General features: G+C 46.8%; 1 protein-coding gene across 1 annotated transcript in view; it reads left to right on the top strand.

Moving 5' to 3' along the window:
• The window catches only part of SCHIP1 (schwannomin interacting protein 1), an 11,605-nt gene extending 8,753 nt beyond the window's left edge, over nt 1-2,852 (top strand). Inside the window, exons 6-7 of the mRNA XM_008946044.1 lie at nt 778-871; nt 2,497-2,852. Coding sequence (XP_008944292.1) covers nt 778-871; nt 2,497-2,548 — 146 coding nt within the window. The 3' untranslated portion in view covers nt 2,549-2,852. The remainder of the gene's footprint in view (nt 1-777; nt 872-2,496) is intronic.
• Nucleotides 2,853-15,783: the final 12,931 nt, after the last annotated feature.

Raw genomic sequence — 15,783 nt, 5'->3', positions numbered from 1 at the left:
CCGGCTTTTTCCCTACTCGTGTTGGTGAAGTGCCATCCCTTCTGGAAGCCTCACTGCTGAGGATGCAGAGCTGTACCATTGAGTCGTGATTTCTTATTTGGTGCTGCAAAGGCAGAAAAAATAATGCTTATTAATTTAGAAAGCAGAAGTGTTGGTGTCATTCCCACCGAGCTTGCTCCCCATACTGAAAATAGGCCTTAAACCAGTAGAGGTGTACTGAAGGAATCCAAACCCCAGCCCTGGCAGAGAGTAGTGGGCAGGTCCAGTCTTCAGGCAAAATTCATTTTTCACATCATTCTCTTTCTTTTCTTCTTCTTCCCCACACTTTGACACAACCCCAAGCAAGAATCCAGCATCAGGAGCATTGTTCTTGAGCAGAGGGGCCAGCTGGGACAGTGACCCCAGGCCAGGATGGGTGGGCAGCATGTTCTGCATGGCCACAGGAATTACCTAAACCTGGGAGAGTGGCTCAGCCACTTTCTGCAGCCCTTTTCTGGCTCAGGATTACTGCCCACAAGTGAGCAAAAGCTGAACCAGTGGGTCTCCAAGCACTGAGAAATTAAACTTTATTTTTGAGCTATTTTAAGAGAACTGCATGCCTGCAGTGGGCAAGGGGCTTACGGTTTATCCTAAGAAAACATGAATTCTTTGGGGCGGTCCCTCCTGGTTCTTTGCACCAGCTTACCTGTAACGTGGTGGGAAAGGATGATGTAACAGGTCCCAGAGTGGGGTTCTCCAGGCCATCACAAACTCACCCCCTTTCTCCCCCGGTGCCAGGCTTGAACGAGGAGCTGGTGCAGCTGCTGCTTATTCGGGACGAGCTGCACACGGAGCAGGATGCCATGCTGGTGGACATCGAGGACCTGACCAGGTGAAGGAGGCTCCTCAGGGTATTTCTCTCTCCTCACAAGTCCCAGCTGGCCATAGGGGTTTTCTTTTAGCAGAATTTCAGTACTAAGGCTTTTGCCATCAGAGGTAAGGGCTGAGTAGGACTCTTCTCCCTCCTCCAAAACAAGAAATAGAGGCTCCTGGGTTCTGGAGACCATCAGCAGTTTTCAAGAGCTCCCCAGACACAATGTCAAATTGATGTTTCCCTTTCTAAAGCCTGAAAAGAGCCTGGGAAGGAGGGATGCTGCAAACCCCCAGTGCATCCAAGGAAAATCCAACCCTATCCCTCTTGCTGGGGTACATGAGAACCCATTTCCCTCTATTGTCAGGAGGGACAGGAGAATTTCTGAGACACTGAAATATTAATGTTCAATAGCTGCTGAAACAGAAAAGCCTTGCAGACTGTAGGCAGGTTTCCTGAAGGGCTCCATCTCCTGGGCAACACAGTTTAAGAGGCATTTTTCTTTGAAATAACCAGTGATGCACTGCAGAAACATTAAGAATTGAAAGCTTTTGGGGAAAAAAAAAAAAACTGAAAAAGATTATACTGGTTGTTGTCAGTGCATGAGGTCTGTGGTTTCGGAGCTGAAACATTAAGCTTGCAAAAAATATGGCCTAAATTGGTTATTATTTTAAAACATCTGTGGTGCTGCATGGCAGCTTTGATGGGGCTCTGCCTGGAAAAAGTTTCCAACAGCTGGGGTGCCCAGAAGGGATTTGGGAGCAGTTCTCATGCTGCCCTGGGGGTGAGCAGGCAGGTTGTCACTTCTGAGTCTTGCAAGACATTGTCACTGCTTCGCTTAATGAAGAAGAAGTGATGAAAGGGGAACATTTGGGATGGGGGATGAAGCTGGGGCAGTAGACAAATGTCAATGCCACCTCGCATCTCTTTAGAACCATAGAATGGTTTGGGTTGGAAAGGACCTTAGATCATCTAGTTCCAGCCTCCCCTGCCATAGTCAAGGATGCCTTCCACTAGAGCAGGTTACTCAAAGCTCCACCCAACCTGGTCTTGAACACTTCCAAGGGATGGAGCACCCACAACCTCTCTGGGCAACCTGGTCCAGTGTCCCACCAGCCTCACAGGGAAGAACTTCTTCCTAATATCTAACTGAAGTCTATGATTTTGCAGTTTAAAACCATCACCCCTTCTCCTGTTAAAAAGTCCCTCTCCAGCTTTCTGACAGGCCCCTTGAAGTCCTGAAAGGCCACCAGAAGGTGTCCCCAGATGGAGCCTTCTCCTCTGCAGGCTGACCCGTTTCCTGCAGTTTCCCTGTACCTCAGGAAGCCCTTTGCTTCCTGAATGCAGTTAAGGGCAGCTTAGTGAATGAGATGTTTCTGAAAGCTACTCAGGATGGCGGGGCTTTGGTGTGTGGTGGGGGCCACCAGCTTTCCCAATCCCAGCATAGTTTGGGGGTGAATGCATTGCCCAACCCATCCCAGCTGACCCAAAACCTCTCTGGAGAAGGGTTTCCTTTCCTCTCCCTTTTGCCTACCTCCTGGTCCCCTCCTACCAGGAAGGAGCCTGGGAACAGATCTTGCCTTGGAGTAAAGCCGTGTGTGGTTTGGGTTTCCACCTCCCACTCAGCTTCTTTCCTCCCCCTCCAGACATGCCGAAAGTCAACAGAAGCACATGGCAGAGAAGATGCCAGCAAAATGAACCCCGGAGCTGCAGGAGCAGAGCTCAAGTGAGATTTCATTTTGCTTCTGTGTGTGTCCAAGCGCTGATGTCCACGGTGGCGCCCGAGAAAACCAGTGTTAGTCATTGACCATGTACGAAGCTTTACGTCCAGTGATTGGCCTCTGCTTCTTAATTTATTTTAATTTTTTTACTCGTGCCACTAAATATCAGGCATTTTAATAATATTATTACAAAAAAAAAAAAAAAGAAGAAGATGTACAGTACTTATAACATTATAAATCATGGGTGAGAAGAGAGGGTAGTTTAACTTTATTTTTGTTTGTTTAAAGATTTTTTCCGTTGAATGATATTTTACCATTGACTACTTTTTTATTCTTCACTGTAGTTTTGAAATAAAGAAACTGTACTTGACGGTGCTATACAAGTCAAAACAAAATACATGCCTGCCTCGTAGTGAAGTTGTAGCTTTCAGTAATATGTCTATTTTAATCAGTTTTCAACATTTTGTGAATGTTGACTACCTGACATTCATTTTTAGATGTGCTAATTAACATGCGGTCAGATTCCGAGAGTTACCTTGAAAGTTTTATGTATAAATATGTAAAATAAAAATTTTAAAAATTGTTTCATATGATATGTCTTTTTGTTGCCTGGTGGGTTGACTTTGGTGGTGCACCAGAAACGTGTTCTTCAAACGAAATGTGCAATTCCTCATCTGTCATAACCAGAAAAAGTCTTTTCCTTTTTCCTTTTTCCTTTTTTTTTCCTTTTTCCTTCTTCCTTTTTCCTTTTTCCTTCTTCCTTTTTCTTTCTTCCTTCTTCTTTCTTCCTTCTTCCTTCTTCCTTGTTCTTTCTTTCCTTGCCAATCACATGAAATTACAGAGAGAGGACAGGATTTTTGTACAGTCATTTATTTGTAAGCTCATAATGTGTGTATCACATGGATTTAGGAACTACTATAATAACATTCACTAGACCCTAATAATGTGACTGTTGTCACAGGCACATACCCTAGATAGCTTTTTTTAATATTTTATTCTCCGGGCTATTTAAATGACTGGCCAATGTCAGAAATAAAACAAAATCCATGTTCAAAGCCTAAGCAGCATATTAAATGTATTTTATGTAGTAATGACCTCCCTGCCTTTGGGCTCCCCAGGAGTTGGGCCGTGGCCTCCTGCATGGGGACACTAATAAGTTTGTCTCCATCACTCATCTATTTGATTTACTGGTACAACAGCTCAGCCATCCCCACCCCAAGGTTGCCTGGCCAGCAGCAGACACACCTCACACACCCCAGATTTTTACATTTTAATTCTTTTTAGTGGCTTTTTCTGGCTAATGATTTGTGCTTTTCTCTAACCACTCTGAATGAGCTGCATAAAAATTTCATCCCCTGCCAAGAAGGTGTTTTCTACTAACGCCTGGTGGGTTTGCCTTTTTTTTTTTCCAGAAAGTGCAGGTTATGGGAGTAACTTATGGTTGATTTTGCTTTCCTGGGAGCTGTTCCAGGGGGTTTCCAGTGGACAGTCCCTGTCCTGCAGCCCTCCTGAGTGTCCCTGTCCCCGAGCAGGGAGCTGTGCCTATCCCCAAGATGCTGGGATGAATTAGAGTGGAGAGTCATCACCTGCAGACCAGACAATGTAAACTTTTATTTTGCCTTTTTTTTTTTTTTTTTTTTTTAATCTAAGCAGAAAAAAACCAAACATATAGTGAGGGTGTTAGTTTTCCTGTAGTTCTTGTTTGACTTGATGCTGTTGCCTGCACGTGGGGTGACCTGCTGGGTAAGTTGTGGCTCTGCAAAAAGCCATGAGGCCAGCACGGTCCCTGCGGGGTGTGGAGCTGGTGCCTCCAGGAGAAGCAGCTCTTCAGGTGTCAGTGAGGAGGTGTCTGCCACTGGATTTAAAGTGTGAATAGCACCCCAAATACAAAAAGTTTGCTTTCAGCTTAAAAAATAAGAAAGCAGGGAAAAAAAAAAAAAAAAAGCCCCCAGATGCTCCTGGGGAATCCCACATGCTTCACAGCCTCCTCCAGCATCATCCTCAGCATCATCCTCTGTCATGGTCCAGCTTGTGGGGCAGCGTGGTCAGGCTGGAGTTCTGCTCCTTTGCTAAGTGCCTTTAACTTGCTGAAGAGAACTAGTTATTCTGGTCACCTACTGCTGGTTTTCCCCCTTATATCCTTAAAGGGGAGGGGGCATGTTTTTTGTTGGTTTTTTTTTCTTTTTTGAGAAAAAGCATGCTTCTGGGTAACTGCATCTCTTTGAGTGTCCCGAGGTGTCACTGTGCTGGTGTGTATGATGGCAATGCTGTGGAATTGATGGATTAAATGACATTTTTAAAAGAGAAGGGTGTTGTGTGGTTTCTGAACTGCTACTGCTGCCCTGTCACAGGCAATACCTGTTTGGTCACCTATTTTTGGGTATTCATCCCACTTTTGGAGTCTCTGGTATCCTCCTGGGTGGTTTTTTTTTTTTGGTTCCTCCTCCCCAGACATAAACCATCTGACATGGGATGCCAAACTTTGCAGTGTTTTCCTTCTGCAAGCTGCCTGCAGCTCACTGTGTGCAAAAAAAAAAGTACCTCCTAAGCCTAGAAGTCACCAAAAATACCTGATGCAGGCAGCAAAAAATACCTACCTACACTGTATACACCAGGGGCAGTGGAGCTGGGGGGGGGTCCGAGAAGCTCCTCACGTCACCCTTGAAGTACTTGGCTGTAGTTAATTCTGGAGATCCGTGAGAAATAGCTGCTCCTCACAGCATGGGAATCCCATCCTTGGGGAGAATCCAGGGAGTTGTTCCACCTTGCTGTCTTGTTGGTTTGGGGTTTTTTCCCCTCTCTTGTTTTTGATGTTTTTTGTGGCACTGGTGAGGCCACATCTTGAGTACTGTGTTCAGTTTTGAGCACCCTCATTAAAAGGGAGACATTGAGGTGCTGGAGCAGAGCCAGTGAAGGGCAATGAAGCTGGTGAATGGTCTAGAGCACACATCTTGTGAGGAGCAGCTGAGGGACCTGGAGTTCTTTGAAGAAAAAGGAGCTGAGAGGAGACCTTGTTCTGTACAAGTCTTCTCCTCCTCCTGAGAGGAGTCTGTAGAGTGGTGGGTGCTGGTGTCTTCTGAAAAGTGACAAGACATAAGCCAAGAGGAAATGGCCTCAAGTTGTACCAGGGGAGCTTTAGGTTGGATATTAGAAACAATTTCTTCTCTGACAGGCCTGGCCCAGGCTGCCCAGGGCAGTGGGTTAATAACCATTCCTGGTCTTGTTTAAAAGCCATGGTACTTAGGGACATGGGTTAGGAGTGGACTTGATAGAGTTAAATGGTTGGACCTGATGAACTTGTCAACCTAGATGATTCTATGATGTTATTTGATGATTTGCTGATCTTTTTTCCTTCCATGAATGGGGCATTTTCATGGTTCCACTTGTGACTCCCAGTATCGGTACTGGAGCTGAATTCCCCAAAGGAGACTCAAAGGGCTCTCCGTTAGAAGGTTGTTTTTGGAGGGTGAGCTCAGCAGGGACAGTAATTAGCTTCTGTTATGACAGCAGCTACTGCTCCACCCCAGCGACCAGAATTCAGCATGCGATTCAATTTTGGAGCTTGTTTTTTAGCTGTTGTAATGTTATCTAATTGGTTTTTTTTTGCCATGCTGCCTGAATAGCTGGGCAGAAAAGGACCTGCACCCCAGCATCCCATGTCCTGGCTCTCTGACACCCCTTTCCTCAGCCCATCCCAGCCATTCAGGGGAATTCCTGCTTGCTTTCCTTACCTGCCTCACAACATAATGTTTCTTAGTTCTTTAAGTCTGCCTTTTGGTCGTAAATTCACCTGGGCTTGAAAAACATGAAATTTGCTTTAGAGACACAAGAAAAAGAAAATCATCCTGAGGACTGAGCTAGCCTCCTGCTGACATTAAAGCAGCCCCTGGGAACAGAAACGTGCTTTAATAGCCAGACTCTTCCTCTTAGACAAACCTGGTGGCTTGAATTCCAATTTTATTGTTTAGGTTTTTTTTTCTCCTTGAGCCCACCCAGCAGCTTCCCACCATGCTGACTGGGCACAGGGCACACTGCCCATCACTGGGAGCATGTAAAAATAGGCTGGAGTGTACACACAGCCTTTTAATTGTCTTATTCCATCCTTTAAAGCATGGGTACTAATGACCTTTCCTATGGGAAAGCTGGAGACAGACTTTTCAGGAGGGCCTGTTGGGACAGGACAAGGGGGGATGATTTAAACTAAAAGAGGGAGATTTAGACTAGAGATAAGGAAGATATTTTTGCTGCTGAGGGTGATGAGCCTCTGGCCCAGGTTGCCCAGAGAGGTGGTCGCTGCCCCATCCCTGGAACCATTCCAGGTCAAGTTAGATGGGGCTCTGTAGTTGCAAATGCCCCTGCTCCCTACAGGGGGGTGAACTAGATGAGCTTTAAATGTCCCTTCACACCACAAACCATTCTCAGATTCTCTGAAGTCATGTGCAGATTCAGCCAAGAAGGGTTGGGGTGATGAGACACAACCCTGCCTGCAAGGTCCCTGCTCCCAGACTACTCAAGGACATGCCCTACTGCTTTACACACCCTCTGAGGAAGGTGAGGAGCACAGTGGGGCTGGGGTTTAGCTCTTAGAAGAAAACCCCCCCCCCAAAGGATGCTCAGCTTAGCAGAGGGCAACCCAAGGAAATCCTAGGGGGAGGGTACAATCCACACTCCCTTCCCTGCAGAAGCCCACGCCCACTCCTGGGGAGTTTCTCTTCCTTCTTATTGTAAAGCAAGTGGCTTTACAAGTCACTTGCCACTTTGGCAAGTGGCCAGCAGAACCCAAGTCTTGTGCTAAGGCCGATTTCCTTGGTCTCACTCAGTAGGATCAACTCTTCCCTCTTCTATCAACAATTAGCTCCTTTGTAGTGGTAAAATCTTATTTAATTTTTTTTCTTTGAGGGGAATAAAGGATCTACGCAAAAGAAATTATCCCAGCTCCCAGTGGTGACCCAGCACAGCCTCCTCTCCTTCATGGCTTTTAGTATTGAATGCCAAATTGGGGTGCAGGGTGGTTGCCACATGAAGCTGGTGGCAGAGCCTGGCCCCACACTCAGTGACCCCCTTGGCTTCATGGGTGGGGAAGAAACATGCCTTCAAAAGAAAAGTGAAAAAAGGGAATTGCAGGGTTTCACATGGATCTCCTGAGCGGCCGTTTCCAGGCAGCCAGCTCAGCACTCCTCCGCTGCCCGGCACTGAATCCGCCGGCAGAGCCGTGGGAGGAGGAATTTTCCTAGGTGAGAAGGTAGGGCTGGCACCTCCCGGGCAGGGCCTAGGTCAGAGAATTCCCATCAAATGCTCCGGGAGTTTGGCTGCAGGGGACTGACCCTCTCAGAGCTGGTGAGGGACTCTGCAGAGCTCTCTGGCTCCAAAGCCACCCGGAGAGTTATTTTTGGGAGAGGGGAAGGGATCCACATCGCTGTGTCAGACCATTCTCCCTGCACCTTCCTGGAACATGAGGTGTGGGGAGAAATCCCATCCCCAACCACGTGCAGGTCAAAAGCCTGTAGCAGGTTGTTTGAGTTGAAAGATCTGCCTCAAGGTTGTGCAATTATATGTGGGCTGCCTTTGGGTTCAATATCACAGCGGTAGCTGAGGTTTAGGTTGGACCTGAGGAAAAATTTCTTCCCCTTGAGGGTTGTCCAGGGCTGTGCCAGGCTGCCCAGGACAGTGGTGTAGTCCCCATCCCTGGAGGGGCTTCCAAGCCATGGAGATGTGGTGCTGAGGGACATGGGGTAGTGGGGACCTGGCAGTGCTGGGGGAATGCTTGGACTTGATGATCTTAAAGGTCTCTTCCAACCTAAAGAATTCCCTGGCTCTGTGTGATTGTGCTGTGTGGTACTGTCCTCATTCAATGGGGTGTTCTTCTTGTGCTTCAGTCTAACGGGTGACAGTGGCTCTGCCACAAGCACAGCGCTGCATCCTGCTGGCCATGGCTTCCGCAGCCCACAGCAGCTTAAAGCCTTGCTGGGAGAGGTACACAGCCCCACTGGTGGTGGCTCAAGGACTAGATACAGACATTAAAAGCTTTCTTGGGTATTTGTTAGGATTCAAACCCGTTCAGTGCTCCCCAACCTTCCGTAGGGCTCCCCTGCCACCCAGTGCCCTGAACCTGCCTCCTCCTGCTGCAGCCCTTCCCTTGGTGTTTCTGGGGATGAGACAATCTGGAGTGTGAAATCAGAGCAGCTGCTCTAACACCTTTAATGGGCTGAGTTGGAATGGTTTATGAAGGCTGCTTGGCCTGTGAGGTGGTCACCTTCCCCACGGTCTCACCAAATGGAGCAACTCAGTCCCTGCTCTTCCATAAGGAGTCAGCAGAAATGACTGCTCATCATTTATCCTGCGAACCTGCAAGCACACGTGAGCTGGGTGCTGCTTTTTCCTCAAGTAACTTGTGCCCAAAGCCTCTGTTTTCTCATACCTATTCCCTGTACTTAACCGACCTGCTGGGAATTAATACCCAGGAAGAGCTAAAATAGGACTAATCTTTGGCCTAATGAGGATAATACATAATTAATGTATTTGTGGTACTTAAAATTGGAAGCCGAATGGTACTTGCTCACATACATAATCCATCTTTCACACACACTCTACTCAGATGTGTAATCCTTACTCCGGCGAGTGCACTGGCTCCTCCTGTCCCTCCTAGTGACATTGCAGGGTCCAGGACATCGCTGCCCATCCCTCCAGCACACGGTGCATGCACCTGGCAGCCAAAATACCACCTTGTGATGCCAGAAGTGCCAAGTTTCACCCATGAAGGGACATCATTTTCTTCTAATAATTGCTTCAGTGGAAGGAACTGGTCCCTTTCCCATCTTTCCCACCAAGCCCTGAGTAACTCCTACCAAGTACCCATCCCTGGGCCTGGAGCTTGGCTCCCTCTCCCCCCAGGGAATGCTCTAACCAGGAGTCATGCCAGCAGCTCACCGGCTAGCCCCAACACTCAAGACTCTGTCCTGTGCATCTCAGTAAGTATTCTCTGGTACTGAATCTCTGGCTGGCCCTGCACTGAAAGCCTGAACACTTTCCCCATCTCGTTCCTTCAGGACAGGGTGAAGGGATGATTTGGACAATCACACTGCATCAAAGAAATGCAAAAAAGCCACTGAGCTGATGCATCTCCTGGTCAATCAACATCCATACTCCCTTTTTTTTTTTTTCACTTGGATGTCAGAGCACTGCCAGGTGAAACATTGAACACAAAAGAAGCAAGAGAGTAAAACCACAGAGCCCCAGCAACTGAACCTACAAAAACTTTCACACCCATGGACAGAAGAGAAAAGGAATGGAAAAAAAAAAAAAAAGAAAAAAAAGAAAAAAAAACCACCTTGGGATGAGAAACGCTGCCACGGGTGGAAACAGAAAGTGAGAGTCAAAGGCCCATGGAAAGTGCCAGCAGCCTGGCACTCAGCAGAGCCCAGCACTCCCTCCCCACCACAAAACCACACGCACTGCTAGCACCAGCCACGTCACTCCCCTGGGTGTTTTCAGGGCTGGGAGGCACAGAGAAGACAAGCAGACAAAGGAGGATCTCATGAGGATCCTGAGGTTCCAGGGTGCTGAGCAGGAGAGGCACCACTGCTCTGATGGGGGGACCTGGGGATTGACATAGTCCTCCAGCCCACAGCACCCACCCCTCAGCACCACGCAGCCCCATGAAAGTCTTCAGAGGAGCTTTTTATTTCTACTAATGTCGTAAAACTTGAAAACAAAACCCACAGGGTTGACGGAGAAACAAAACCCACAGGCTGTGGGTTTTACCCACATCACCAACCCTGGTTCTGTGGGGAAGGGTTTTCTGGAGCCTGCCCACATCTCTTGTTTTCTGTAAATCATCGTGAGCTAAATACAGTGATCCCTTGGACTGACAAAGCTGAGATTGGTGTTAAAGTGCCTTTAACAGAGAGCTCTGCAGCTCACCTTGCAGTAAATGCAGACAGCTGATAATGGGGGGAGGGGGAAAAAACCCTATCAGCTCCTAGATCAGCTCCATCCTTTTCCTGAAAAAAAAAAAAAATCAAATCCTGGCATGTGGACTTGAGCTTTGGAATAAGAACCTGCAAATAATACTGAACTTGGAAGTCCCTGGTCCTTCTGGCCACCCAAGGGCACAAAAGTGCCAGGCTGTCAGCTGAAAGCCAGTGGCCAGAAACCCTCAGTGAAGGGCAAGAAGCTCTTCATAGCAGGCTCACGGAGAAAACCAGATGAACTCCAGCGATGGCCAGAGGAGAGAAGAGCCAGGAGATGGAGGTGATGGACACCAGGATCTCATGGGTTTCAGTGTGCTGACTGCGGCATCAGGAAAGTCACTTTGACTCAGAAATAACATTTAATTATGTAACTAGAGCTTTCAAATAAATGAAACTTCAGGGGTTACATATTTCAGGGGATTCCTCAATGAATAAGTACCAACAGCCAAAAAAAATCCACCACTAAGCAAGTTTCAGGTCTTTGCTTTCCCATTTTTATGGAGTCATCAGTTCTCATCATAAATCAGAAGCAAAATTTCTGTCAATGGGGTTCTTGTGGTGAGATAGCTGACCCCAGATCTTCTGAAAAAATTATCCAGGAGGAAGAAAATAAAATGAGCCAGGATCAACCCTCCGGATGTTCTGAGACAGGAAAATAGTATCAAAATTAGGTTTATTTACCAAAACATCCAGATGATACCTTATTCCACAAACCGTTTTATTGTTTTTTCATAGAGCAACTATCTACAATTAACTGCCAGCCTAGTTGTGATATAATTACACTGCAGCTTTGATTTTTATATGTGTGTATATGTATATAATTATTGCATAATCATATCTATAGTTATTGCATAATTATGTATCATTATAATTACAGGGAATAGGGCTCTCCTACAAATAACCCATCTTTTCCCAGTGAAGGTGTTTTACAAGATGCTACATGACCTTCACAGAGGCTCTGCTAATGAAGAAAATTCACCTAATTTTACGTGTTACAGGAGAAATAACGTGACACAACCAAAAAGCCAGTTAGGAATTATCTCTGACCACCACCCCACCACAGCACATAGCTGATGATGGAGAGGATGGCGTGTGATGTTCATGGCTCTTCATACATAGATTCCTCTGAAAGCAAGGTGGTCTTCATCTAGCTTGAACTTTGAGAGCAACAATGAAGACACAAATTAAACTGCTATTTGTAAAAGTGGAAAAAAGAGGAGCCAAGACTGAAACAAAATGTTAGCAACCAGCATCTTGGGTCAGCAGACATTTCCAGGAACCTCCCAGTTTTTTAGAACTATGTGGCTGAAGAAGATCCTATTTCTCATCACTTACATATACAGTCCTCAAAACTAAACTGAATGGAGGGCTTTGGGTTTTTTCTGATTGGATTTCTTTATTATTATTATTAGTAGTAGTATTAGTATTAGTATTATGGTTTTTTTCCTTTCCTTTTCAAATAGGATTTTTAGGTGGTGTTTGCTTGAGTGCAGCATAGCCAAGAACAAAGATTGACCCAGCTTTGACTACAATAATATTACAGTTCCAAAGCTAGACCCAGAAAGTTTCTTCTTTTTCTCTGGGGGTTAATCTCAACCAGAGCAATTTATGGTTGAAAGAAAGAAATTAAGGCAGTGGAATTGCATTTTCTCATATAAAATCATCCAAATTCCAAGATTTTTAATAGACTGGTCTATTAAATTAATTACTTTTATTTAGTATTAATTACTGCACTGTAGTTCTAAAGGTGTACATGATCTGTCCCTATCTTTGTTGCTTTTAATAACAAATGTATCATCAGTCCACCTCTATCATCCCTCCTTTGCCTGATGAGATAGGTACCCTGAGATCAATACACTGTATATAATAAAGACAGCATGGATCTTTCTGTTTCCAAAGAACTTATTTTTCACTTGTGGATGCCGCTGACAGAAAATGTCTTACCCCTCCAAAATAATATTCACATTAGAGTTCAGTTCAGAGTAGAGGTCATAGGTTCCTATAAGCACTAACACCAAAGCCCAGCCCATAGGTCTACAATGATTCCCAGTTTTCAGCTAACAGAAAGATCATGAGTGCCTGGGACCAGCCCAGCCCATGACCATGGGATCATGCTTGCCCTGAGCAAAGCAGACAGACACGGAGCTGCTCAACGAGTAGATCAGGCAGAGGAATGATTGAGATGCTTCATTCAGATCCACGGCTGGTCAAATATAGGGTGGAGAAAGAAGCAGACAAAGGGATGAGGCTAGAATGAAAAACAGATGTGACATCTACTCCAAATATATCCTTAAGACTTTATTACCTCATTGCTAGGACACAGCAGTTAATATTTCACACATCACTTTGAGACCAATCCAAATAACAAGAGCCTTACACAGCCCAAACACAAGTGCAGTGGGGCAGAGGCTCCAGATATGGAATAAATTGGGCAAAAGGAGCAGAAACCAGCCAGGCTCAACTCCTCACCCATCCAAATCAGTACAACCACCATGTTAACATCACGTTCAGCACCTGTCTTGGGGACTCTCACCATCATACCTGTGGGATTGCTGCTCTGGGGGAATTTGGGTCTGCAGAGTGTGATTACAAGTGCTGGAGCTTCACAGGTCTCTGGATTTACCACCTCTAATCCTGACATAGGTATTCCGGCGTCTTCAGCAGCCAGGCACATCAAGGACTTCAGTTTTGGATGCTATCAGAAAGGTAAAGAAGTGCTGATGATGGTATCACTCAGGTTCTTTATAGATAACTGAGAAAAACCTTCATACCTGTAAAACAGCAAATGAAACAATATTCAATTATTTTTTTTCTACCAAGAAAAAAAAAAGCACTCACCAGTATTAGAATATATTCCATTTTATCAGCAAATTAACCCTACCCTATCTTCCAGTACTACATTACCCAACCATTGGGCTGAGGGAGCACTGACCAGGAAAGCATTTCTGATTTGGAAACACCTGAGAAACAACAGGACATTCCTGGCAAATTATCTCCGAGTCATATGTCGAGATAGAAATCATAGGAAAAAAGCAAAATATAGCTGAAGGACTTGCATCAAAGGCGGGCAGAAGTGTCCTACTCATGTGGCTGCTCTACTTGTGTACCCTCTGTTTTTCAGTCCCCCATAGCTGGGGGGCCCTTTGGAGGTGAAGTTCTCTGAGAAGATGCTCTTGCATCCCAGCCAGATTTCAGGTCTATCTTGGACACGTTCTAGCCCCACTTTTCCCCCCCCCCCAAGCTTTCCACCCCCCTTTTCCCCCCCCCCCAAACTTCATTGCCTCGAGTCACCAGCTCTGGGAGCCGGTACTTAGCCTGAGATAATTGTTCGGTGCATAACACCCATTCAAAATACCTTAATTTGGAGACCTCTGAGGGTATTTGAGCTAAATATTCCTCCTTTTGGACAAAGTACTCTAACTATATCCTAGTACATGCTAAAGTGCAGTTTTTATGACCAAGAAGCTGTTGTCCAAATTGTGAGTCAGTGCCCCAGCTGGAGAGAAACCTCCTGCCGAAGGCAACGCTATGACTGAGCATCGGGCAAAGAAACCTGGAAAGCTGAACTGGTGCCTTTTCAAGAACACATGCCCAAGGTCTCTTTCACTTCTGTGTCAGAAAAAATAAAAGGCTCCTACACAAGGTTCAAACCACAGCCCACAGCCTAGTGACGAGAGCAGAAATGGAAAACACGCAGCCAAATTGGAAAATTATGCAGAGCTGGTATTCTAGCAAAGCCAAGCTCTAGGTACACCACAAGCTTCTTATGGGAAACGAAATGTCCACTAAAATAAAAAGAATCTGAAAATGGTACATAAACATCTTGATTCATCCTGCTCCCAACAGCAAAATTCCCACGGACTTCACAGCGGAACTGATGGATAGAGAAGTTTTCTGGAGCCTTTTGGCCAGGCTAAGAGTGGCCACATGTAATATGAATTCTGAAATATTTGGTGATTCTACTAAGTGTATCAGTAAAAAGCAAGTTTCCAAGGAGGTTTTTACAAATATTTATTAATGACATCTCATCATTAGTGGTTTTCAATAATAAAGAGTGGAAAGACAAAAGCTTATCTATGTGTCGTATCTACGTCCTGTTAAAAAGTCTGTCCCCAGATTTCTGATCGTCCCTTTGAAGGGCTGAAAAGCCACCAGAAGGTCTCCCCAGCTGGAGCCTTGCCCTCTCAGGCTGCCCAATCCCAACTCGCTCCTGCTGGGCTCCCAGCAGAGGGGTTCCCCCCTCGGGTCATTGCTGGGGCTCCTCTGGCCCCACTCCAGCAGGTCCCTGTTGTGGTGAGGACTCCAGAGCTGGCCCAGCACTGCAGGGGGGTCTCCCCAGGGTGGGGCAGAGGGGCAGGATCCCCTCCCTGCCCTGCTGCCCAAGCAGCTGGGGGTGAGCCCAGGCTGCTCCTCACCCCCAGCCTCCCCAGGGCCTTCTCCCCAGGGCTGCTCTCCAGCCCTGCACCCCCAGGCGGTGTTGATATTGGGGATTGTCTCAACCCAGGTGCAGGGACCTTGCACCTAGAATCAGAATCACACAAAGGTTTGGGTTGGAAAACACCTCTAACATCATCAAGACCAACCGTTCCCCCAGCACTGCCAGGTCCCCACTGACCCATGTCCACAGCTTGGAAACCCTTCCAGGGATGAGGACTCCACCACTGCCCTGGGCAGCCTGGGCCAAACCATGGCAATCCTTTTGGTGAAGAAATTGTTCCTCACGTCTAACTTAAACCTCTCCTGGGGCAACCTGAGTCCATCTCTTCCTCCTCTAACATTTGACACATGGGAGAAGAGCCCGATCCCCTCCTGGCTCCAGCCTCCTGTCAGGGAGCTGTGGAGAGCCAGAAGGTCTCCCCTGAGCCTCCTTTGCTCCAGGCTCAGCACCCCCAGGTCCCTCAGCTGCTCCTCACCCCACTTGGGCTCTAGCCCCTTCCCCAGCTCTGTTGCCCTTCTCTGGCCATGTTCCAGCCCCTCAAGGTCCTTCTTGGAGTGAGAGGCCCAAAACTGACCCTAGAATTCGAGGAGCAGCCTCCCTATTGTGGAGTCTCTCCCCTATTGTGGGGTCTAGGGGGATAATCCCTGCCCTGCTCCTGCTGGCCACACCACTTCTGATGCAAGCCAGGATGCTGGTGGCCTCGTTGAAGGTTCAGTGACCCTCCTGATGCTCACAAACACTCTTGCCTAACGCACGTCCAGCCCCTGCCAGAGCCCAGCTCCTGCCCCCGCAGCCCCCTCGGGC

The sequence above is a fragment of the Merops nubicus genome, unplaced genomic scaffold (assembly GCF_000691845.1).
Source record: "Merops nubicus isolate BGI_N331 unplaced genomic scaffold, ASM69184v1 scaffold17038, whole genome shotgun sequence".
Taxonomy (NCBI): Eukaryota; Metazoa; Chordata; class Aves; order Coraciiformes; family Meropidae; genus Merops; species Merops nubicus.
This window is presented reverse-complemented; position numbering and strand designations above follow the sequence as displayed.